The sequence below is a fragment of the Chrysemys picta genome, chromosome 1 (assembly GCF_011386835.1).
Source record: "Chrysemys picta bellii isolate R12L10 chromosome 1, ASM1138683v2, whole genome shotgun sequence".
NCBI classification, from domain to species: Eukaryota; Metazoa; Chordata; order Testudines; family Emydidae; genus Chrysemys; species Chrysemys picta.
The window spans coordinates 6,462,055-6,488,567 of NC_088791.1; the positions used below are offsets into that span (position 1 = coordinate 6,462,055).

At 43.7% G+C, this 26,513-nt stretch overlaps 1 protein-coding gene across 2 annotated transcripts in view; it reads left to right on the forward strand.

Annotated features, from left to right (window-relative positions):
* Nucleotides 1-226: 226 nt before the first annotated feature.
* The window catches only part of AHCYL2 (adenosylhomocysteinase like 2), a 171,156-nt gene continuing 144,869 nt past the window's right edge, over nucleotides 227-26,513 (forward strand). Inside the window, exon 1 of one of the 2 annotated variants that reach the window (XM_042842250.2) lies at nucleotides 227-738. In XM_042842250.2, coding sequence (XP_042698184.2) covers nucleotides 325-738 — 414 coding nt within the window. In that variant the 5' untranslated portion in view covers nucleotides 227-324. The remainder of the gene's footprint in view (nucleotides 739-26,513) is intronic. The other variant, XM_065552113.1, reaches the window with a different exon arrangement.

Genomic DNA, 26,513 nt, shown 5'->3' on the forward strand with positions numbered 1-26,513 from the left:
AGCTGGGGCTTGGGGAAACAGGCGAGCAATGGGACCTGCGCCAGTCGCCCACGTTACTGCTGTACCGGAACCCCCAGCCGCAGCGCCGGGCAGGTGAGGACTACACCTCCCATGACGCCCCGCGCTCCCCGCCGCCATGAGGCGGAGCGCTCGGCGCGGAGCACGCTGGGAGCTGTAGTCCTGGCGGGCCTGGCCGCCGCTCCGCAGGCCCGGCGGCGAACTCCATGTCCCGTGGTGCCCCGCGCAGCGGCGGCCGGTGAGGGGAGGGGGCGGCCGGGTCTGAGGGAGCCGGAGGGAGGCAGGCAGCGAGCAGCGGCAGCGGCGATGTCGGTGCAGGTGGCGGCCCCCGCCGTGGAGCTCAAGGAGCTGGGCGGCCCCAGGGACAAGGGGGCGGCCGCCCCCTCCCGCCCGGCCGAGCCGGGGCCTCTCCCCCCGCCGGGGCTCGGCGTGGCCGGGGCGCCCTGCCCGCTGCCGGCCCCGGCCGGGGAGCGTGAGGCGGCGGCGGCCCCCGGCGCGGGGTGCGGGGCCGAGCGGCCTCCCGCGAGCGGCTGCCCCGGGCTCCCCGCGGCCGGGCTCCCCCCCGGGGCCGCCAAGGTGCCGCAGGCTTCGGCCATGAAGAGGAGCGACCCGCACCACCCGCAGCACCGGCTCCGGGACGGGGGGGACGGCGGCGCCGGGCGGGAGGCGATGGTCAGCCCCGACGGCACCGTCACCGAGGCGCCCCGCACCGTCAAGAAGGTACCGTGGGGGGGGGGCGGCCCCCAGAATGTGGGGGAGGGGGACCCCCAATGCAGGACCCCACTAGGGAAGGGGGTTCCCCATGACTGAGACCCCGGGGAGGGGAGACCCGCATCCCCTTCATGCAGAGCTGCCTTCCTACAAGAATCCCCATTTGCTTAAGGTGGGACCCCTGGGAGAAGCAGCTCTATCCCCTTGACGGGGGACCCCTTTATAGGCATGCTGTGGGACAGGGACTCTCATCCTTGGAGAGGGAAACTCTTCTTACCCGATAGGTATCGCTTTGCCCCTATGAAGGGGCTCCCACACAAGCCTCTCGGGTAAGAGAGCCCAGTTCTCTAAGGCGATTCTCCCTTGGCAGCTTGCTGGGATGCGGGGGGGCTTTGTTTCTTCAAGATTGGGGCTCATCTCTTTGTCTGTAAGAGAGAATTCCCATTCTTCTGGAGAGACCTTCCTTGTGACCCCTTGACAGCATACCCAGTGTTTGGGGGACCTGACCCACCTGATCTCTAAAAGCACTAGAACCTGAGACATTGAACTCCCTGAAGAGAGATACTCCAGATAAACCCACTAATCCAGCCCTTGGAGAGACCCCTGAGTACCCAGGTGAAGACTGTGCCATGTGCTATCACTATAGGCACCCTCTCTTGGAGAAAGAGTGGAGCACCCATAATCTGGTACCTCCCTCCCATCTTCTTCCTTGGTCATCTTTGTTCTTAGGTAACCTCACATTATCTTTATCCCCCGATGTGATATCACCCTATTCCTTCATCCCCTTTTTGGTGTCTGCCATCCTTGGGAAGGACACCTGTTTTCCTTCATATTTCCTCTCAAGGACCAGTGCTTGCTTGACAAGATGAAAAACATGGTGATGGATCTTGTGTGTCAAGGATCATGACATATTTGACCTTTTAAATCTCCCAGGTGGAGGGGGAGTATTGATGTGGGTGGTGAGAGTTTCTGCCTGGGAAGAATTCTGCATCCCTATGTCCAGGTACTTCTAAACTCATCGGAGACATGGTCTGATATAAGGGAAACAAACAATACCCAACCAGAGGGAGCGGATCCTCCATGCAGTAGAAGCAGAGTATTCATGAAGGAGCAAAACCAACCACCACCAATCTAGCACGGTGGGATTGTTTATGGGCTGTGAAACTGTGTGGTTGCTATAGGAAGTGAGATGTTGAATGAGGATGTCTGGGAGTACATGCTGTTCCTTCTCCTTCTGCAATGCTACTGCTTTCCAATCCCTTTAGTGCGTGGGTTTGTTCCAGTGACTGAAGGGTTGTCTTTGCATTTATTAAACTAAGTTTACACATCCACAGTCCGTTTGGTACAGCAAACGTTTAAAGCAAATGTATGCAACTTTTAAGGCAATATACAGTAGTAAATCATATCTTTGCTTGGCTTTAAGACTTTCAGGCCTTGTCTTCACTAGGGAAATAGCGTATTTTAAACGTGTTAACTAATCATTAATGCATGTTAAAATCCTGGTGTAGACAGGATAAGTTATAATGTGTTGGCTGGAAATGTATGCTCTCTGTTAAGATTTATCTTGACTGGCTAATCTGTTAAACCTACAATTTACCTTGTCTACACTAGGATTTTAACGTGTTAACACATTATGTAACATGCTTAACACACTCTTTTTGTAGTGTAGGTATGACCTCTGAGGGTTAATAGCCAATGCTTTTTTCCCCTTTCCATTATTCTCTCTTTCTAGAAGTGTTAGTAGTATATATTAATTTGGACTTGCAAAATTCTAGTTGCATAGGCAAATACTTTTTCTTTGCATGAGGATATAATTATTAACACACTCATCACCATGGTAAAGGGTGTGTGGGTAAAAGTGCCTAAATTGGTAGACTTCAGTGATTTTGCAATGCTGTTTTAGTTTAATGATGGGATTGTAATATCTGATCAATAGCAAAATGACATGATAAACATTTAGGACCTGGTCCTACGAAGATATATGCACATGCTTAACTTTAATCACATTAACTTAATTGGGACAAGAGTAAGTAAAGTTAAGAACCTTTTCTTAAGCCTGATGTTTTAATGTTTGTCCTCATTTTCACTATACTGAGTTCCTGAGGCAACCAAATCCATGCTAACTTTTTTGTAGCTACCTCTGACATCTTAGAATTCTGTATGTAGGCCCAAATTTTCAAAAGTGGCCACCGATTATGGGGATCTCCCTTTTTAAGATACCTTGGACCAGACTTTCAGAGGTCAAAGTCACATCAATCATTTAGTCTTAACAAATTAAAATTCCCAATTGCAACTTACTAATTAGGTGAGCCCCCCTTGACTTCAGTTGGAAGTGAGTGAGAGCTTTAAAAATCAGGCTTAAGGTAATTGACACTGGAAATTCATAAAATGAGGTATCCAAAAATCAGAAAACTTTGGAAATGTTGGCATTAGTGATTGTGGTGTGGTAAGAGTAGCGGTGTGAGAATCAAGACTCCTCAGTTGATTTACTGTGTGTCCGTGGGTTTATTGCTACAGCTTGGTTTCAAAATCTGTGAAATGCGTGTACACTTACTTACACAGGTGTGCATAGCAATTTAATACTCACCTGTCATACATTTGCTTATGAAGCATATTGAAATCTTCTGAGGAAAGGTACTATACAGTTGAAATTTTTTTTATTAATATAAATGCTCATTTTACAAATGGAAAGTGAACTTTTTTTGTAGCTTTCAGTACTGAAAGCAGAGCTTGCTTTCTGAATGTCAAGCTGTGTTCTTTCTGCTTCTTAACATTACCAACATAAAGGTTCTGGAATCAGAACTGAGCTGGCAATCCTGTTGATTCATGAAGCAAAATAGAACACAGCTTGCTCCTCCATAGCTAGACCGCCTCTGCAGTACTGATGGCAGTAAAAGCTGCAGGTTTTGTCTGTAAACTAAGTGGGTTTAAAACCGAAAACAGAGGGTACAGACGCATAGGGTAACAAGGTGCATCTTATTACACTGTCACTTGTCTGAGTAGCTTCGCTGTAACTATAAAATTCCTCAGTAAAATGATTACATCAAAATAGGTGCCTGATGCTCACCAGACTGGCATATTAGTGAGCTGCAGTTGGGTATTTTACTTTGCAAAGAGTATAAATGACTCTCATGTGGCTTGCCTAAATGATGATTTTGACCTTGACTCCTAGCTAATTTGATTGCATCAGGGAGTATAAGGGTTGAAACTGCTGCTTTTCCATAATAAATCCAATTGTTTGGGGTGAGGTTCTCACAGCATTTTATTCACTTGCTGTATAGGAGAATTTTTAGATAGTCTGTGTTCCATTCAGATTATCTTATTTTACTCATGTGTTAGTTTGCCATTTACTCAATTTCATTCTAATCTATAGTGATCAGTTATACCAGGGTAATAAATGTTTCTCCTAAGGCTGAATTCCCAACTGCTGCTCGTAATGAGAGTGGTTTATATGCCAGTTAGTAAAATCTTATCAGTGTTATAATATATAATACACTTGGGCCCTCCCCTCAGCATGTATGCAATTTATTTTTAGATAGCACCTTCTGTATGATATATTCAGACCTTTGTTGAAAGACCAATACCTTAAGTTGGATACAGAGATCTTGCAGGTAGAAAGGGAAAAGTGACAGGTAGAGAGAAAAACAATAGTAAAAATATAAAAGCAGTAAAGATGAGTAAATATTAACTCAGTGAGGGGCACAGAAAGTGCAGAGATGAGGAAAGGCAGTATAATTAAGGGTACCTAAACTCCGATGAATGAGTGAAATATTAGCAGTTGGCAAGCAGTCTGAAGCCCACACCCAATTTGTATTAAAATTGACATAAATGCTAAGTACAGATGACTGATATTTGTACTTCCTCGACAAAGGAATAGAAACTTCATGTTTTGAATTTACCAGTGATTTAAAAACCTATAGCTGATCAGCTTTGATCCTCACCAAGCAGTTGAGAAATGGGCCATAGGCAGTATTTAAGACTTTGAAAAGTGTATTTGGCCTCTTGGGGTGTGTTTTGAGCATCTGAGCTCCAGCATCTGTAAAACAATGTCCTATTTCAAACAGGAAGTGATGAAGGCAAGATAAAAAAAAAATGGCTGAGGTGTTGTAAAGGGAAATACACAGGTCAACTTGAGTGAGAGTCACTTGCAGTGTTGGGAAGTTTTAAAGAGGACTGAAAGGTAGCAAAGACTGGAGGAGCGGAATTACTTTAAGTGGTTATGACAGTGATTGGGTGCAACAAGTCCCTAGTTATGAAAGCTAGGAGGGGAGTTTTCAGTTGGTGAGGGACTTGAAGCCAGTAATCGTGGTGAAATATGGGGTAATATAGTCATGCTTCCTGAAAGGAGAGAATAGTCTGGATGCAAAATTCTGACCTCCTGAAGTTGAGAGTAAGCCTTCAAAAAGACATTGATAAATACTGAGACAAGAAGTGATGAAAGCATAAATAAAGATTTCAGCAGTGAGTGTATTCTGAGGATGGTATTGGATGATTTGCAGATGAGAGGAAAAAGGTTAATGGTCCAGGATGTCTCCAAATTTTGTGGTTTTGGGAGTGTAAATTAAGGTGATGGATAGCCTCAGAGAGACATAAGGTTGATTTGTGTATGTATAAAGGAGGAAGAGGGGAATAAATGCATGGCATGAGATTAGGGGCAATTCTACCCACAAGGAAGAAGTTGGTCTTGAAAACATTTAATAGGAAATTGTGAGATCTTGGAGTCATGGATAGTTCTCTGGAAAAAACAAACTACTCAATGTGCAGCAGCATTCAAAAAAGCTAACAATATTGGGAAGCATTAAAAAAGGGATAGATAATAAGACAGAAAATATATTGCCTCTATATAAATCCATGGTACACCCACACCTTGAATACTGCATGCAGATGCGGTTGCCCCACCTCAAAAAAGATATATTGGAATTGGAAAAGGGCAACAAAAATGATTAGAGGTATGGAATGACTTTCATATGAGGAGAGATTAATAAAACTGGGAAGAGAGACGAGTAAGGGGGGATATGCTAGAGGTCTATAAAACCATGACTGGTGTGGAGAAAGTAAACAAGTGTTATTTACTCCTTCCCATAACACACGTACTAGTGGTTACCAAATGAAAATAGGCAGCAGGTTTAAAACAAACAAAAGGAAATATTTTTTCCACACAACGCACAGTCAACCCGTGCCAGAGGATGTTGTGAAGGCAAAGACTATTACGGGGTTAAAAAAAAAACCTAGATAAATTCACGGAGGATATATAAAAGCATCAATGGCTATTTGCCAGGGATGTTGTCCGTAGCCTCTGTTTGCCAGAAGCTGGAAATGGGCGACGGGATGGATCACTTGATGATTACCTGTTCTGTTCATTCCCTCTGGGACACCTGACATTGGTCACTGTCAGAGGACAGGATACTGGGCTAGATGGACCTTTGGTCTGAACCAGTATGGCCGTTCTTATGCTGTAGATTTGAGCTGACAGACCAAGAAATAAGGTAAATGAAGAGAATGAACTGAGGGAGTTGTAAAGTTAGATGTCCTCTCTGAAAAGTGATTTCTGATCCAGCATTGAGTTCTCCCATAGGGAGATAAGATATGGAGAAGTGGCTCAAGACTGGGAACCTGAGGCAGTTTGTATTAGGATGAAGGGGAGATGTAAAGCCTTGACTAGGCATGGAAGAGAAGTAAGATCCAGTCCCACAGTGAGTGCTGGAGGCTGTTTGAGACACCCACAAAATTTAGACCAAGGTATCCAAATCACACTAGACCAAATAAGAGAATAAAGAAGAATCTAAGATAAGAGGTAATGTGAGCTTTAAATCTCTTGTGAAGTCCTCTGTGGGGAGGCATAGCATAGGCATTTACAGTATAAGCATCTCCTTAATGCCTCAACCTCGACTTAGAGGAACCATCTCTAGTGGGGAGAGTGGAGCTCACTTGCTATGGCCCATTCAGGTTTTCCCCTCTCCTGCGATTTCTGCCACAAAACTGTCACTAAATGACAGCGTGGGTGACTAAGTTTTTGTGATGAGTTCTCAACCCAAGTGCCCCAAACTAATTTGCATAATTCGTTAAACATTTGTCAGATAGTCTGAGCTGCTAGTCGCTACTGATTTGAGCTAGATTTGTACCAGCAGCCCAGAGGTGAAAAATTGTGTCCCATTAATAGTGTGAGCCATCCAGCTCCCTGTTTGCTGTATTTTTTTTTTTTTTTTTAAGATAAAGACAGAGTGGTTGATGGCAGTGCTATATAAAGGAATAAGGGTTTAGTAAACTCTTAATTTTTACTGATTTGTACCCTAAAGCGTGATAGAAATGTTGTACAGTCTGTGTAACAGGTGTCATTATACAGACAGTGAAGGAAGCCAAAATCAAATTCACCAAATGCTTAACTCAATATAAATGTATTGAATTTCAGCAAAGCCTTTCTGGGCTCTCGGAAGTCAGTCTGGTGCTCTGAAATGGTGAGACTTGGCAAGTGTAGAAATAAGATTGAAGAACTTGAGATTTGATTTCCTTAAGCAGGTCTCATGATGTGTAAAGTCTAAAGACGTCCAGAACCAACTCTCTTTTGGGAACACTTGCTGTAGCAACTCCATTGGCCATCTCCTTGCCTACGACCCTGAAGCAACAGCTTGCCGCATTGCTTTTCTCTTCATAAATTGCCATAATTTTTGTGCCCTGTGGATCTGAGGGCAGAAGAAAAAGTATAATTGTTTAGTCCTTTGGATGCACATTGGGGTATCCAAACTTTATCCAGTCAAAGGCTGCATTGGCAAGAGCTCAAAGGTCACATGCATAAAAGAACAGGTTGCAGCTGCCCTCTCAATGGGGAAGTGCAGCCTGTGGAAACTACAGATCGCAACATGCAAGAAGTCGTGGTTGCGCATCTCAGTATTGAGCACTGTATTCAGACATCTACTCTTGGAGCCTTCTCATCTCTGTATTAAACATGAGGGCAGCTGTTGGCCATGTGACAGATGTTGAACGCCGTAGACCAGGGGCAGTCAGTTATTTTTTGTCAAGGTTCATATTTCTTGGTTAAGGTATAGTCAAGGTCCAGACTCCAGAGAAAATAATAATAAAAAAGGTAAATAAAAAGATTTTGGTGTCTGTTCAAAAGTGTTTGGCAGTCTGGATTTAGCCCGTGGTCTGCCTATTGACTACCCCTGCTGTAGGCTGTGGTTTGACAGCCCATATATCAAAAGCGGTGCTGCTTCACTTATCTAACTGGAGTGGTCACATGTCAGGGAGATATGGTATGCAAGTGGTTAAAAGGAAACACTGGCCCTTTATCGCCAGATAAGTTGATATAATGAAGATATGGTCATGCTAGGCATGATTTTGAGATTTCTCTGATTTTGCAGCAGACACTCGCTTATTCTGTAGTCCTGCTCAAACACAGGTGCATCATATCATGTGTTCAGTTCTTGTAAATGAAGATGAACGTTGATCAGAAAGTCATGTAGAAGTTTGTAGGAGACGGGATGAACCAGTGTCCATATAGGCGGTCGTGGCTGTCCCTCCGTGCCTGCCTCTGAGGGGGGCCATGCCTCCTTGCAGTCTGATCTGCTAGAGTACACTCAAAAGAAAGAGGGGGAATTAGTAGTGCTCCATGGGCCCTGGTCTTCAAGCAGGGAAGGGCCGCAAACAGTCTGGGCTCTGACTGGCGGTCAGGACAGAGTGGTACTATGTTAGAAGTCCACCCCTCAAGCAGGGCGGGACAGCAAACAGTCAGGGCCTTGGCCTGCAGTCAGGCAGAGCTGTAGCAAGTATAAGCCCAGCCCTCAAGCAGGGCGGGACAGTAAACAATCAGGGCTCTGGCCTACAGTCAGGCAGAGCTGTAGCCCAAATACCATCTGTGAGGCTCTGGCAGAGATGAGCACCACGCACAGGCTCTGGGGCTCCAGCAGAGATGTCCGAGGAGTGCAGGCCTCCTGGCTTAAGGAGAGGGAGTGGGCTGCAACACACTGACCTTGTATCAGGCCAGCTCTCAACCAGACTGTCGTCAGGTTTCCCTGAGCTGCTTCCTACTCTCCCCCTCGGGTGTACCTGTGTCCAGGGGTCGTCCTCAGTCTCCTCGGGATATACCGCCAAGGGTGGCGGTAGCAGTTCCTCGGTGTTGGGAGTGGCCGGGGTCTCGGGAAGCTCTTGCAGACCCTCAGGTCAGCCGTGGTTCTCGGGATTCCGCTCCAGCAGCAGGGAAGATGTGTCTGTCTCCCTCCGCAGCTCCCTCCCAACTAAGCTGCTGGGCTGGCCTTTTGTACTTCCTCTTCCTGTCCCGCCCATCTGCTTCCGGTGTGCGGGGTGTTGTCCTCCTTGCTCTGCCCACAAGGTGGCTTGCTATATTCCAAATCAGAGAGCTGTCCCCAAAGTATAAAGGAAGATTGTTCCAGGCAGCTGGATTTGCAGAGGAAAAAGTCCTTCACCAACAATAGTAAAATTAAGAGATGAAGCAGGTGTTATAAGAAAGTGAGCAGAAGTTGGTGCAGCTCCGTAGAAGGATTTACAACAAAGGTTAACTGAGTTGTATCCTAAAATGATTGGAGAACCAATGGACTTGTTTGAGGATGGAATGACATGGTCATGTTTATTTGTACATATGAGAAGGAGGGCATTCTGCTGCATATGCTTGGGTTTGGAGGGTTGACACTTGAAGGAGGCCATAGAACAAGTGAGAGGAGATGAAGGCCTAGAAGTGGAGTCAAGACAGTAGCGTAGCTGGGTAATGTGGAAGTGGTGATGCAGGAAGAGATTCTCTCTCTTTGAGTAGGGAATGTCTTTTTGGTCTGTATTTGTACAGCACCTTGCACAATGGGCTCCTGCTGCAGGATTAAGTCTCCTAGCTGCTCCAGTCAGATGAAGAATAATAAGAGGAAAGTTCGGGGTCAGGAAGATACCATGATTACATCCAAAGGCAGCAAGTGGAAGGTGTGAGTTGAGCGGATGACTGGAGAGAGAGGGTCATGTTTGAGGATGCTCTTCTTGCCCAAGACTGCTTGTCTGAGGCATTTAACTGGAAAGTTTAGGGGTAACCACAAGTTTTCCTTGGTCAAGAGGCAGAGAGGATGAAGAAAGAAGAAATGTTTTTCAAGAAATGTTACTGTTTAGTATTATCAGCATAAAAGTGGTTAAGCTTTAAGGGATGTATGAAAGAAATTGGGATTAGGTAGGAAATTACAGTGAGTGGAGAGTGAAAGAGGTGCAGAGGAGTTGTCACTATTAGGAGAGAGCCATTAGATATAAGTGTGGAACCATGGCTGGATGAAACCTAAGTTGGATGTTCAGAAGCCTGGAATTATCCAGTGTCAGAGGCGGTACTGAACCTGGAGAGGAGGAGTCTTCAGTGAAAATTCGGAAGTTGAGTGACAGAATGGGAATTCTGTGCTATACCCAGGCCAAACCTCGGGAGGCTATTGTGAGGAAGGGTACTTGGGTAGTTGTGACGGTGATGGTCTCAAGCTCTTTATTGAGAAAGTAAAGGCTACAGGCAGGACAGTGGTTAGGGCAGGGTCAAGGAAGTAGGGAGAGGAAAAATTTAAAGAGCTATAAGGCAGAGTTTAAAAAACCCACTCACCTATTGTGATCCTAAGAGCCTCTTTTATATCAACTGGCAAAAAGCTCACCCTGTACATTGTCAGAATATTTAGCCAGACAGTGTCTTGTAAGGTATCATGAAAACTGGTGACATGCTGGTCATGAATATCATCGTGTAATGTATGTAGGGGTTGTGTATACAGAGTTATATATGTGCGCTTGAAATATGTTCTTAAAATGTGTTTTGGAGGCAGTTGATCAACACGCTTGCCCTAGACAAAGGAATGTGGATTTACCTGTCAGCATGGACCAGGTTAACAGACGGATGAGAAAACAGCATGGCTTGATTATGAGCAAAGGTCAATAGAAGTGCATTTGCATCTAAAGTAAACAAAGTGATCAAGCCAATCAAAAAAGCAAATTAAGCACAGGATGAAGAACAGGCTTAGTACCTGCACCCCAGAGAACAAACAGCAGGGGAGAGGAACTTTATCTGGGTTCTTTTCAAAGAATACATGTGAAAGGCTTTCTGGGCTATAAGAGGGAAGAAAAGGGGCCTCTCTTGTTATCCCTCACATAGGGGTCAAAGAAACAGCATCCTCTGATTCTGTGAATATTAGGCCCTCCTGTCTGAAGGACTGGGGATGCTGATAACTCGATGTAAACTGTTTAGACAAAGATTGTAGCTTGCTAAAGTTAAGTTTTAGTCACTAAAATGTATGTTATTTTTGTTTGCAACCATACCTGTCTCTTTCTATTGTTTAGTATCACATACATTTGTATTCTTTATTAATAAACATATGTTTAGTTTTACTATAAACTGTCTCAGTGTTGTGTATTAAGGTAAAGAGTGTGTCCTCAGCTGAGCCAACAGGCTAGTGCAGTGGTCCCCAACCTTTTTCGTCTGGCGGGCACCAGACGACGAGCCACGGAGGACCGTGTCATCCGACGCCTCTGGATGACGCTGCTTGTCGGCGGCATTTCGGCGAATGTTCGTCTGCCAGCCAGTACACGGGCGCACTTAGACGCCCCGGCGGGCTCCATGGCGCCTGCGGGCACCACGTTGGGGACCCCTGGGCTAGTGTATATTTTGCCTCTTTGGAGACAGCAAGCTTGGTAATTTCTGTGAGTGTCCAGTGAGAGGGGCTGGATTCTGAAGAGCAACACTCTTCCAGGGAGTTCAGGAACTGGGGTTAACTGAACGTTACCTGGAAGGTGAGGTTAAGACTGGCAGGTTCTCGAGGAGTTTGCTGGTCAGGTGGACAGACCGGTGTGGCAGGGAGCTGACATACACAGATTAAGCTCCAGCAAAGCGCTGTCTTGCTAAGGCAGAGGAGTAACAATGGCTTACAGTCCCGAGCACCCTGAGAAAGTGTCGTGCCTGTGGTCAGTAGGATGCCTGCAGAATCTAAGCTTTCATTTCAAAGAGATGATATGAACGCTAACCAAGGGTAAGGCGGCAGAGACCTCAGTTTTGCTAAGCTGCAGCAGATCAAAAACTACTTAGTCTTGTCAGTTGTCTTTCTGCTATTGGGAGACCTCTGGGCAGTAATGAAATGGATAAGAATCGTACCGATGCTGTTTGGGTGGTAGCAGCAGAGTCCGGCATTGAAGCTGGGGATGAGGTTTCAAAAAAATCCCATGTGGGAGGGTCCAGGGACAACCCCATTCTCTCCCAAGTGGGAGTGAATATCAAAGAGCAGCAGCCATAAAAGGGTTGAGGGAGGCTTCAGATTTTCAGACACCGTGTAACTAGAGGCTGATATGAAGGGAGAAGCCCTCCATAAAGTCCAGAGACAGAACCCTCGAAGGGAGCCGAGCTACTGGAGGAGTAGGTGAGGGAGTTATCTTCTCACTTGGGGATTGCCTTTGGACGCTGGAGCTCTCTATCTTTCAGATCAGTCTTTGGCTAATAGGCTTAGGTGTCTGCTGAATAAATTGAAATGGGAGGGGGAAGGGTGATGAGAAGTTAGCAACAGGTCTTGAGAGAGGGTTTTTTTTTTTTGAGGAGAGTCAGGAAAGAGGCAGAGAACATTTGGGCAAAGAAAATGCCTTAGAGAGGGGGGAAAAAAGGAAATGGATACCAAAGACAATGCAGAAAAAGATGCACCATCATCTATTATAGGAAAGTGATGTGAAACAAAAGGAAAAGAAATAAGAAAAGCAAGAGATATATAGTACTTCCGTTATTATTTTGATGTATTATAGGTGGAGCTGGTAGCCCCACCTCTGATTAAGGTTACCTGAGAGACACTGTTCTCAGTTGGTTATAACTTTCCCCAATTTTAACCATTTGAGCTGAAATTTTCCATACTGGGTGTTTGCCTCAGGATGATGTTTTTTTTTTTTAAAGTTTGAGGAAAAATGGTTGAGCTATTTCCAAGACCAAGATTAGGGGAACAGATTCTGGGAAAAACACCAGAGCACATGCGTTTCCAGAACCTGGAAGAGAACCCAAGATTCCTCAGTCTCAATATTCCTCTGTCAGCAAATATCTGTGGAACCCACTGGCATAGTGTGCGTGTCTTCCCAATTAACGACTGGTCCACATAACATAGTACATTTTAACCTCTTCTGTTACCAGTTATTCCATTAGGTAAGATGGCAGAGGTCTGTTGTGAATCTAACCCTCCTGATGGATCTGTTTGATGTCCTGATTTTTTTTTTCCAGTTTGCCTTTTTAAAAACCTAGTGAATTGCATATAGGAAAACTACATTTAAGGAACATTATGAAGGTTGCAAAGTCAGGCACTTAAATGCCAGAATTAAAGTTGCTTGTGCAACCTAAGTTTACCCCCCTTTGTCCTTAATTGCATGATCACATACTATTTTTTTTTCCCCCACAGGGTCCCTGCAACATTCAGTGCACAGGATGGAACGGTACTCACTGGAGTGAGCAGCTATTCAATATTTTGTTTTATCCTCATTGTTCAACGTTTGACTCCATGCTCCGGCATACTTTTCAAACCTTGCTCTGAAGACAGAATTAATTTCCTCATGGGCTTTTCTGCGGTCCACTATAGAACTTGTGTCCTTCACCAATATTAATCTTATCTCTATAATACCCCTGTGAGATGAGGTGTGGTATCCTCATTTTACAGATTTGGCACAGAGACACACAAAGATTAAGGTTAAATGTCAGCTAATTTTGGGTGCTGATTTTGAGATGCCTGAGGCTTGATTTTTTTTCCCCAGAGTATTTTAAATAGTTAAAGCATGGCTCTCATTGACTTCAGTTGCTGCTGAGAGTCCTGCAAATCAGACTTCAGGGTTTCAAGTTGGGCACCCAGAAATTGAGGATCACATGATAGCTTGGTCCAAATGATTTGCCCAGAATCACATAGAAAGTCTGTGACAGAAGCAAGGATTGAATTTATTTCCCAAGGGAAGCCTTCAACTGCCTTAACCATAAAACCATCCTTTCTCTTCCAGCAACCCTGCTTTATTCACTACGTACTTTTCAGCTTCTGCAACAAGTGAAGCAGGGATCCTACTAGACAACCTCCTCCTTCATTAGTCAACCCTAATACATTCTCAGAGCATAGTCTATCCTGTGCACTGAATGAGGAAAGGGTTCTCGGGGGAAAAAATAGTATATCATCAAAGACTGTATCATAATGCACAGTGGGGGGGCCTAGATTTCCCAACTTTTGAGTGCTTGTCTTGCAACCTTAAAATTCTTTTAATGTAGCTTTTTATGTGCAATTAAATAGAAAGTTTATGGCAATACGTACCGTTTATTATGTGAAAAGTTTTATTATTTTAAATTGAAGGAGTAGTGGCTTTAGGGGCTTGGGTTGTTGGTATTTTTCATCCAGAGTAGGTGGCCTCGTATTTGGGTCTGTAGGTGTCCATTGCATTTTTCATGCCGTGCATAAGGTACTGTAGGAAAAGTAGGTGTTGACAAGGTAAGAGAACTTCAGTCTCCTGGGCTGTCATCTTTTCCATGTTCATTCAAAAAAAACAAATATGTGAAAACAAATAGCAAAAGGGGGAGCATGGATTTGTCCTTATCCGAATACACTTATTTTTTTTCTCCTGTCACAAGGTAGGATGTGAGCAGCACTTTATCTCTCATAAAACTGTAGGATTCATGAAATAGGGTATTGCTATGAGACTTAAAACTCAAGAGCCATTTATTTTGGAAAAACTTGCTATAGCCGATCATGTTAGTGCCTGTTTTGTTCAATGAACTTTTCCACTGGTCTGTCAAGGTAACATTACCTGGAAACTTGCTGTCTGAGGTATGATATTCTTTTTCCTTGCTGGGGTGAGGAAATCTGCTCGGGTTCTCTTCAAGACAGGCTGGGCATCAGTTTTTCCATTTGTAAAGGGCGGAGGGATAGCTCAGTGGTTTGAGCATTGCCCTGCTAAACCCAGGGTTGTGAATTCAATCCTCGAGGGGGCCATTTAGGGATCGGGGGCAAAAATCTGTCAGGGATGGTACGGGTCCTGATGTGAAGGCAGGGGACTGGACTGGACTCGATGACCTTTCAAGGTCCCTTCCAGTTCTATGAGATAGGTATCTCTCCATATAATAATAGTAAAATGGAGTAATACCTATTTTAGAGGGATGTTGTAAGGATTAATATTTGCAAAGAGCTTCAACATCCTTGGACGAGATACATGTTATTACTATCGTAGTCCAAAAATCTCTTCAGTTTCAATCAGTACCAGACTGCTCTGTTTTTGGTATCATAGCTTTCTGTTTTTGCATTTTAGAGTACATGTTGTATGTGGTGTTCATCTGTAATGGGTTTCCATGAAAGTCTTGGAACCAGTTGTTGGTATTTTGAGTTTTTCAGATTGAGGTAACAAACTGTATTTTACTACTTTCCAGAAACACAGAATTTTGTTGTTGGGATGGGGGTACAGGGATATTTAGTAAAATGCTACATTTGTACTGCAGTGTAATGGTTGTGCGGGCTTTTAGTTTCTCTGGCCAAAAGTGCTATGTAAGTGCAAAGTATTTTTACGTGGTTTCTTTACTTGCTCATATTTCCTCTGAGACTCTTATGGGGCAGTAATTTTGTAAAATCAGTTTTTGGTCTATGATAAGCCACCTGGCAAGGTCAAGCAAACAGACTGAGAAGCAGTAAGTGTTTAGCAAGCAAACCGCAGCTTATTTCACGCTCTGTAGTCCACAAGGTGGATACTTGTGCTTGCCATGTATTATGCATACTGAGAAAATGAGAAGTTCACAGGACTTCAGTGACATTAGAGAAACTGCCTTTTGAATTTTCCTTCTACTCAACAGATTTTAAAGCCCAGATACTACAGTGATGCTTCTGCCGTGGTGGTGGGTTTTAAATGAGCCAGGAGTTAAGCGAAGAATCCAGCAAATCAGTCCAACAGACAGGTTTAATAGTGTCCACTGTCTGACACGTAGGGTTTTAGAACTGCTGACCCCTGGGCACAACTTCTAACCCTAGTGGTGCTTTTAGTTTTCTTTTTGGAGCTGGTTTCTAAGTCCCCTGGTTATTTACATTGCCTGACTCAGCTACGACCATCTGTGAGCCACAGACCCTTAATGCTGGGTTGCATACACTTTTGAACCAGGCATTTACTGTCTGAGTCAATGTCACACTGACCTGAAAATGAAGGGAATTTAATACTGTGTATTGTAACTGGTATATAACCCCACCGCCTACTCCTGGTTCTTTGCTTCTGCACATAAGGACGTGTTCAATTCTGAACATCTGAGTGAGGAAGGGAGTGAAAATGTCAAGAAGCAGAGACTCCTGGTGGAGCTGTGTGTTTGTCTGCCCTGGTGGCTGGATTCTTTATGGTGTGATATTTTCAGGTCACATGGAGGAGGAGTGAGGACTCCAGTGACTAACCTATCTGTCAAAGCTTTAGAGTGAACTGATTCTTGTTCTGTGGCACACTGGTAGCAGTGGGAAGAAAGAAATGCTTGTTTTTACATATCGTCATGGCCACTCCTATTTGATATTACTTGAACTGTAGGCATCCCTTTGTCAGTCTTGTCAAATAGCGTGAAGGGAAGCAGATACAATAAAAGTGTGTGTAGCCTGGTGTACTAAGGATTAGCAGGTGAATTTTTTAATGTGGAAGTATGGTAAAAAAAGAAGTGTGTAATGTGCATAGTCATGAACCCTATAGCGTTGGATCAGTGCCAAAAGAGCAAAACTATTCCAATGAATGTGTATAAAACAAAATAAATATTGACTTGTCTTAAAGTCCCTGTATATTTTAAACTAGTAGGGTTAGAAAGAAATGCTGAGAATTCCAGCCATGAAGTGGTGTCCATTTGTTTTTATCATTGGATCAGTAGATCTAGAACAGTAAAATCACATTATTCTGATTACCATCCTCCTTTCCATTTTTAAATTATAATCTGATATTAGTGGTTGCTAATATCTCAAACTGTAAGAGCTAGAACCAATTCTGTACAGCACCTGGAAGCTTGGAATCCCTGATATCAAATGACATTAAAACCTTAATCTGATTCTAGGGGGTTGTGAACAAACTGCTATGTCACTGGTTCTTCTGTGATCTTTTCCTTAGGCTCTGATGGATGATGTGATCTCACTTTCTGCCACCAAGACTAATGCCAGGAGAATTGCAGCTCAGAATCAGGATTTTTCACAGGGTGGGTTTTAAGTCACTTACGTTAAGTAATGTTACAATACTCTGAGTGAGATCATGAATCTTTCTAGTTCAGGCTGAAACACAAGACTTATTGCTTCATCTTAGCTTGTTTTACATTAACCACTGCCTCTTACTAGAGTAACAGAATCAGTAAATGATGAGCAAGATGAATAAGAGACCAAAAAAATACCCACAAAAACTCAAGTATAGTGGAAAAAAAAGTGGTATAATGCTACACCGCACCAGATTTTTGATGACTGTCATTTTGTAAGGCATTTAGATACCACAGAGATGAGCATAGTAGAAATAGAATAAATTAGGCTTTTGCACTGGAATTATAGCATCTAGGGTGGGGGGAGAAGACTGTTGGGACACTAGCTTATCTTTCAGCCAGAACAGGGTCATTCCCTGTTATGTAACTTCTCTGGCCTTGTTGGAGTTCGTAACTCCTCCCAAATTAGTGTTATGTGCATAGTCCATTTATATGCTATTTTTATTCTTCTGAATCCATTCATTGAAGGTGTTAAATGAGATCAGATCTGTTCAACACACACTCTTGTGGCTCTCCCTCACCACTTCTGTTTTGTCATAACCTTTCACTTAGTTCTTCATCCAATTGTCGATCCATGTGATGAGGTTCCATATGTGAGCCAATTAAAAAATGTAATTTTGAGAATAAGATTTTTGAGAGGCTGTAGAAAATTGGCTTTAATATTACTGAAAAGCATTCAGGTTCAGTGCTCAAGGATTAAAAGTGAGACGTGTTCCTTGGAAATGCAGGGTAATACAGGGTAGGTTAAGGGTGCCCAACTTTAAGTCAGTTGAGGGCCATGCTGGTAATTTCAGGAGCCGGAGGACTCTATGTACTGTGCATACAATGGATACTGCAGCTACTCTTATCTGTAAGTGGGCATTTACAAACAATAGAAAACTTTAAAAAATGTGAATGAAATTTGATGCAGGATCATACCACAGTTACCAAGAGGCTTTCTGCAGGAGCAAGTGCAGCAAAGGGGATGCCATCAGGATCAGTTTCTGCTGATTCTTTTGGGTCATTGGAAAAATGTTTTATATAGGAACATCACAGAAATGATCCTTTGCTGCCACTGGGGCATTCAGCGTTTGGAAGAGAAATTTGACCACTTCTACACCCACATGGGAGAGGACTTCACAGTCATGTCAGTTCCATTCTGATGCTCCTGAAGAAAGGGGAGGGAGGAATGGAGAAGCTATCCTGTCCTACTTCCCTTTTGGTTTGTGATGCATATCTCGTGGCAGCATTAGTGCCAAACCAAGTCCGGTCCTTTATGTTAAATGCAGGCAAAGGAGAGCGATTCTTCGGAGGCAGCTCTCTCGTCCTTCAATCATGGTTTCGGGCTGGTTGAAGAAGCAGCATTATAGGCTCAGTCAGTCACACATTCTGAGTGAGTCAGGGAGAGACAGGAGTAAAGGTTGAGGTAGGAAATCTAAGAAAGGGGGGTGGCAGTGACCTGAAAAGGGAGGGGGAAGCTAACATCTTAATTTTAGTAGGGGCAAGATTGTATTTGTTTTTTTGGCTACTGACCCAATAATGGACTGGATTAGTCGCTGAAATAAACCAAGAGATAAACCTCCTCTTCCTGTGCACCCCACTTCTAAAATTTGATTCCTGCCATTTGAAAGAGAGTTGAGAGGGGAATTTCTCCTTGTCCTTCCTCCACCCATGACATGCAAATACCCTAACTTATAGAATATATAGGACAAATAACTTGTCCTAAACTTAATTGTTGTCATAAACTTAAGTTTTGCATTTGGATCCCTAGGAGGAATATAGACTGAACTAGTTAGATTACTACTGTTATCTGGTTTTGTAGAACAGTGAGGCTACGATGCAGACTGCTACAGGGGAGTCTCCTTGGCCCTGTCTTCACTTGGGTCATATCTGTATAAACTACAACGTTTTTTAGAGGATGATGTTAAGAATATTTTTTCCTAGAACGTTGTTAATTAAACTGTGCAATAGACATTCCCCTTGGCAGCCTTTAGTGTCATGTCTATTACACTATTAAGAAAGGAAACCATGCTAAAACAATCCCTAAATACTCTTTTACCTAACTTGAGTCTGACCTAGTTTGGACTGGGTCTAGTTGGATGCTTTTATATGAGTAAGAATAAAGCAAAACTGATGGGGGAACATGCAGCAGCAGTAGCAATCCCCAGAGCAAAACAGTATTCTTAATTTGCCTCAACATTCTCTGCAATAACCCAGGATTTAAAGTGTGTCTAAACTGGGTTATTCAGTGCTAATGTTATGCAAGATTCCTGATCAGTGGTGTGGAGGTTTGAGCTGAGACACTGCTTGGAGCTATGATGGAATTAAAGTAACCTTGGCAACCATTATAAATAAAATAGGCCTCCTTGAGAAGTACGACTGTGCCCATGTTTGCTGCATTCATTCATATCCTTCGCTTACATAACATCATGCTGCTGCAGCAATTTAATACCTCAGCATCAAGGGCAGCTATGCTAGTTTTGAGAGTGTCAGAAGCTTTTGCTTTGCCAACCGGTTCTTGCGTCTATTTCCTATGGAGCTGAAATGATGGCATTACTGTTTTTCTCTGTATAACGTGAAACTGTTCTCTCCCATCCCCGTTTCCTTGGACTCTGATATTTCGTTCTCTCTGACAGTCTTGTTCTCGAGCTCTGATGCTGTTGCAGCACAGTACTGAATCCATCTCTCTCCATTACGCACCAGCCTCCTAAGCTTTTCTGAGAAATCATGACTCCGTGTATGCACATGTGCATATCTTCAGTGTACTTTAGTGGAATACAGCTGTACACTGTTGTAGTTAATGGCAGTCCAAGCTATGAACTAATTCCCATGTTTCAGTCTAATTCTCCTAATCTTGCCCCTTTTATGGAAGGAAGGGCATACAATTTTGAAGCTTTCTGTTAATTCTGTGACACGGGGGGGTGGCAATTGTTTCTTCTGTATGTGTGTCACTGGGAGGTGGGGAAGCAGAACAGAAGAGTAGAGTTGGAGTAATCTTAACACCAAAGTTATGACACACAACTAGTAGGAGTCCGAACTGCATTGCACATGGTTGAAGTAGTGCTATATTTTAAGATCACACTTCTGTCTGAATTTTTTACCTGTTGATGGTGTTACAAGTAACACCTCAGCTGCTTATAACTACTATGAAAGATCGGAAAGATCTTTTTTCATTTACTTCGTGCACGTGACTGCTGTTTGTGTAGTCAGTTGGCTGTTTCCCCTGCATAGTCAGCCAGTCTTCCCTGTTCGTGTGGATCCTTCACACAGCCACAGGGGAGAGAACAAGATTTTAACAACAGACAAATGTGAGTTTTAAAACCACAAAAATTAGCGCATTATCTGAACTGACTAGATTTCAAATTTTAGAAGTCCTGGTTCTAGGTCTGTGGGGGCACTGTTGGGGTGTGTGGTCCTTGCTTGGTCCTATCTTTCACCAGCCACCCCGATTCTTCAGTACCTTTCCTGCTGGCTTGAGTTTCTCTGGCACTCAGGATACGATGACATTTTTAGCATGGATCCTATTTAGAGGACCTGTATGTTGGTCTTCTAAATCTTTGTAGTGAAAGATTTGTTTTGAGCAAACTTCTGGAAGGGTAATATTGTCAATGGAATTCAGGTAGCCAGGTCTACTTGATCTATTAAATAGGGCGTATCTACACTTCAAAATTAAGTTGACTTAAGTTGACATACAGTCACCGCAGTAACTAAGTTGGTTGTGCATGTCTACTCTACGCTCCTTGTGTTGGCGGAGCACATTTACAGTAGCGGCACTTGTATTGACACAGAGAGCAGTGCACCATGGGTAGCTATCCCACTGTGCAACTCTAGCACAGGATTTCTTGAGAAGGGGTTGCAAAGTTCAAAGCACAGGGGAAAAGGGGGGATATCATTCTGAGATCATAGCAAGAGGTGCACTTGCGGAGGATAGCATGCAGCTCCATGTAAAAGCGACATGTCTGCGGCTCTGCACCAGAGCGACTGCTCTGGGCAGCGAAGTTGAAAACAGTGACCAGAGCAGTCACAATGGGCATTGTAGGACAGCTCCTGGGGTCAGTTAAGTCAACGTAAGCAATGCAGTGTCTACGCTGCCACTAGGTCAACCTAGCTATGTCGACTTAACTCCACCTCCGCGAGAGGTGTAGAGTTTAAGTCGACGTAGCAGGCAAGTTATATCGGCGTTGGGAACATTGTAGTGTAGACACTGACGTTATTATGTTGACGTAAGCTGCCTTACGTTGATATAACTCTGTAGTCTGTACCAAGTCATGAAGTGCAAGAACAATTACCCTGAGTAGCACATGTAGATGTTTTAACACAAAGTCTCATTTACTTTTCTCTACGTGATTTTGTCTTTAACCTTCCACTGAGAACACTATCTCTGCTGACCAGACAGAGTGAGGGTCAGTAATGAAACTTTATTTATCAGAAAAAATTTCACATAATAGAGCTTTATTTTGTGAAGCATCTTTCATAAAAGCAGTTAGGGCTACAGTTTGTAAGTTAAATAGTCACAGACTTAAATAGTGGATGAAGTGAAATTAAGGCCATGTCTACATTAGCAAACTTACACCAGCACAGCTGTTCTGATGCAGCTACACTGCTATGAAATCACTCATGTAGCTGTTCTGTGCCAACAGGAGAGCTCTCTCCCGTTGACATAATAAAACCAGCTAAATGAGTGGTGGTAGCTATGTCGGCGGGAGAAGCTCTGCCACCAAGATAGCGCTGTGCACATGAGCTCTTATGCTGGAGAAACTTATGTCACTCAAGGTTTTTGTTTGTATTTTTTCACACTTCTGAGCAACTTAAGTGGTAGTGTAGATATGGCCTAAAAGATACGAGCAAGGGAATTTTTAAGATGAGACTTTTAAAATAAGAGAGACTTCATGTGGTGGGGAAATCCAAAAAAGTGGTTTTATATCGTGGAGGAGCAGAGAAGACAATTGTAACAATAGTTGCCTGGTTGTATGAAGGACAACAAGAAGGGCCACTAAGCTAGCGGGGAGTCGGTGGAGGCTGGAGTCTGTCTATGGTGAGTCTTACCGAATCCATCTGGCAATTTTGAGCTGGATCCTGAAAGAAGTGAGAAACTGGTGATGTTTTGAAGATGAAGGTTAGTAGGACGGCAGAGAGCAGCATTTTGCAAATGGTGAAGTCCAGAGCTGGGACTTACGGGAATTCATAGGAGTCAGTCAAAAAGTAGCCTCACTTTAACTCTGCAGTTCTAATGCACCCATTACTGTAATGTGTAGGGACCAGAGGCAGTTATTGTATTGACTCTTATTCAGATACCTTTAATAAATGCTGTTATAAAATATCAGTTAGGATATGTTCTGAAGCTGTTGTAACTGAGAGAAGTTGAAGTATAGTGATTTGTAGTAGCCCAGGCAGCCGTCAAAGAGGCTGAGTAGCAATCACATCAGAGTCCAAAAAGCTCTTTGCCTTTAAGCACAAGTAGATCTGGTGACTGTATAAAAGGGGTTCAAAAGAAGCGTCTGGAAGGCAAGTCTGTACTTCCCAGGCCAGTGTTGATGGAGGAAAAAAGCCGATGAACATGTACAAATGTCAGTCTAAATGGAAACAAAATGTGATACTTCGCTCTCTGAAGGTCCTGGCTTTGCCAATCTAGTTTTTAACACTGTTTGTGTACTAGAGCAAACAAGATCAGACAAAGATCTTGCAATCGCATATAGATAATAGAACCCGGAAGGCCTTTTGGTGGTTAGCCTATGTGCACGTAGGCTGTAATAGAGCTGTTTCCCCTGCTAATGTGCTTGAAAGGATACTTTTTTTTTTTTTAAGGAACTTCTTCCAGGTGTGAGAGCATATTTTATCCTATCTAGGTTTTTATACTGTGCTCATTACCATAGTATTTGAGCACCTTTCAGTAGTGCATTAAGTAATGTCGGGTTGTTTGTTCTCTCATCCTCTCCCCAGAGGGAGAAGTGTGTGCAGTGGCTTGTTTTGGTCGGGGGGTTGTTGTTTGTTGTTGTTAAATATACCTTTTGCTGTGTGTTTATATTAGAGAAGGCTGGTCAAAGGAGTGCACCTTCCACTTGGAGCAGAAAGTAGTGACATTTGTGGCAGTCTTTATTTCCTGGGGGAGTTCATGCCACAGTCTCAGACCACCCTCAAAGAAGGTTCTGTCTCCTGCACAGACTAGCTTTGCTGCTATTGTTGAGAGTTCATTGGGTCATAGGAGCGAAGATCTCCACCACAGTTTTCGATCCAGAGCTTTAAATGGTCCTTTAGATACTCCTGGGCCCAGCCCATGGAGTGCTTTGAAGATAAAGACTGAGGCCTTGAACATAATGTGACTATTCTATGGGAAGCCAGTGTGGGGAGTGGAAGATAGGTGTGATGAGCTCACCTATGCGTGAGTTGCTGAGGAGATGCATGCCAGCGTCCTGTACTGGTTGGAGTGTCCGACATGCTGACGTTTTTGTGCCCGGGTAAATCGCATTGCTGTCGTCCAGCGGAGAGGTGGCGAAGGCAGGAATAACTGAGGCCAGGTCTTCATCGTCCAGAACGGGATGGAGTCTCCCAGCCAAGTGGAGACAGCAGAAAGCATTACTTGTGGCCATTGCGATGGGAGAGCTCAGCATCAGCGAGGAATCCAAGAGTACTTTTAGACTAGGGACAGAACTGACCCATTGTGGATGGGAACCTTCCGTCGAAGGAGACTTCACCGTGGCTGCAAATTCCTCCAAATACTTCCCCTGTCCACCAGCATCACCTCTGTTGTGCTCAGATTCAGCTTCAGCCGACTGCTCTTCATCCAAGAGCTGCTCTCATCCAACCACTGGGCCGTCCTGGTGGCAGTGGTGTGGTCATATGCGTTGAAGGATAGATAGAGCTGTTTGTCATTTGTATATTGCTAGCACTTGAGTCCACGTCGTCTGACCTATTCTCCTGGTGGTTGCATGTAGATGTTGAAAAGGACCAGAGAGAGAATTGATCCTTGTGAAACCCCACAAAAGAGGGGTCTAGTGGTGGAGGGGCAGTTTCCCATCGCTACTTTTTGTGTCCCCCTCTTCAGGAAGGACTCAAACCATTTTATTGCATTCTCCTGGATTCCTGCCACCTCTCAGGTGAGACAGCATTATCTAGTGGTCAGTGTTGCTGAACTCTGCAGTGAGGTCCAGGAGGATGAGAATGGGTGTCTGTCCTCTATCCATTGATGGGAGGAAATCGTCTATCAGTGCCACTAAAGCAGTTTCAGTTCTGTGCTCTGGGTTCCCTGGCTTATTCATGCTTCTGCAATTCTAAGAACGTCAGTGAGGGCGTGTCATTTCCTAGTGGAACAGGAGTCCCCATCACAAAAACCATTAAGATTTTAATAATTGAGGATACGATTTTACTAGTTTGGGTTTGAACCTTTAAGTCTAGAGGTGAAATTCTCTGTATCTTATTTCCAGTACTCTGAGCCCTTGAGTACTCTTTGCCATGATATACTCGATCAATAACCAGCCTTCCTACTGTGAGTGAAACACTGCTTCACTTTGTCCCCACACTGTAGGAGACATGGTTCTCAGGAGATCCAGGCTTGACTTCCCCCTCTCTTCCCCCCCCCCCCCCGCCTTTCCGCTGCCCCCCAGCCTGGTATGGCGTGGCACATTCAGGGGATGCTACTGCTCTTTGTTATGAGAAAACCGGATAAACTGTGCCTTGGATGCTTGGACAGCTTAGTCCAATGTTGTGACTTTCCAAAAGGACACCATTTTTAAGTGAATCAAGACCCACCTGCAAACTTCTGCAGAATAGGTGTAAAACTCTTGGGAGGAATCACAGGGGCTTAGAGTTGAGAGGAGAATAATCTTGGCACAAAGCATTCTGAAGAAGGATGAAGTAAGTGAGCTGCAGTGTGTGTTTGGGACAAGATTAGAAAGGATGGAAACATGCTTATGCAATATGGAAAGATGAGATCTTGCCAGCGTCCTTATTTGACCCTTGTGATTTTAGTGCCAGTTTTGGGGCTTTTTTTTTTCCAGAGTGATCATCATCAAGATCATCCTACTGACTTTCCCCACTGTGCTGCATGTGTTCCCTTTTAGCTTCTCCAATTACATTCATTGCTGGATGGCTGAGGTCAGTTTGTGACCTTTGAATCACCCATGCATAATGTAGACTTTATAAGTTTCGTATTCAGAGTTTGTAAATTAACTGTCCCTTCCTGTTTTTGTTGGAAGAGCTAAAGGGCTGACAGTATTGTTTTCATTAAGTTGCCCAGTCATTCCATGTTTGAAATAAATAAATAAAAATAGCAGAAATAGAAGGGGAACCAGAAGTGGCCTGGAATATTTCCATTAAATGAGAAATTAAAAAGATTGAGACTCTTCTGGTTAGAAAGAAGGCTGACGGGGTGTGATAAAGGTATATAAAACAATATAAACGGTGCACAGAAGATAAATTGAGGGCTCCTATTTTACCCTTTCTCATAGCATAAGAACAAAGGGACATCAATGACACACAAAGGCAAATTAAAAAGTGTTGAAAGGAAATATTTTACAGTTATTTGTATTACTGCAGTGCTTAGGAGCCCTTGTCACGGACCAGGATCCCATTGTGCTAGGCGCTGTACAAACAGACCAATAAAAGTCCCTGCTCCAAGGAGCTTACTCTGTGGAATTCAGTGCCAGAAATCTGTGGTCTATTATGTATATAGTATATTTCAGTTATAGGTAATTGACCTATGGGATGCAGTGCCAGAAATCACTCAGGCTGGGAGTTTAGTAGGATTTAAAGGATTAGACCATATATATGTGGATAATGAGACCATCCACACATGCATGCAATAGGGGAAAAATAAGGAATAGAACCCTCTTACAGTTTGGGGCATTAACCAACCACTAACTGTCTGGGGTTAGGAAGGAACATCCTTTATGGGCAGAATATGGGGATTCTGTTTTAGGTACTTTATATAGCCCCATCCTTGTAGTATTTCAGCACCCATAATCTTTGTAGTTATCCTTGTCCAACACCTCTGAGGTGGGGAAGTGCTATGTATCCCCCTTTTACAGATGGCGAACTGAGGCACAGAGACTAAGTGACCTTGTGTGACCATGGACAAAAGTCTGTGGAAGAGCAGGGGATTGAATTTAGGTCTCCCAAGTCTGAGGCTAGCACCTTAACTCCCTGTTCGGTCCGTCCTCTCTTCTAGTACCTTTCTCTGAATCATTTTCTACTGTCCACTGGAGACAGGATGCCAGCCTGATCTGATCTGCGGTGGCAGTTTCTCTGTTCTGTTATAATATAGTACTGTTGCTGGATATTGTTGTACCTATGCATCTCTTAACTAAGTAAAATCATGGTTTGGTAGGAGACAAATAGTCTTGTGCTGTGAGTACAGGTGTCCAGAGTTCTCCTAGCTCTGAGACACTCTGTGTGCTTGGGCCATTCATTTCACCCCCTCTGTACCTTTTCCTTGTATGTAAAACGAGGAATAATACCTGCCTATACGAGATGGCTGTTAGGATGAATTAATGTTTGTAAAGCACTTTATTGATGAAAAGCAGATGTTAGTGGGAGCAGTGCCAATTTACTCAAGCATGAAAACTATTGTAAACATCTGATAGCTCTGAAGTTCCAATTTCATTGCTTTTGTAATTTT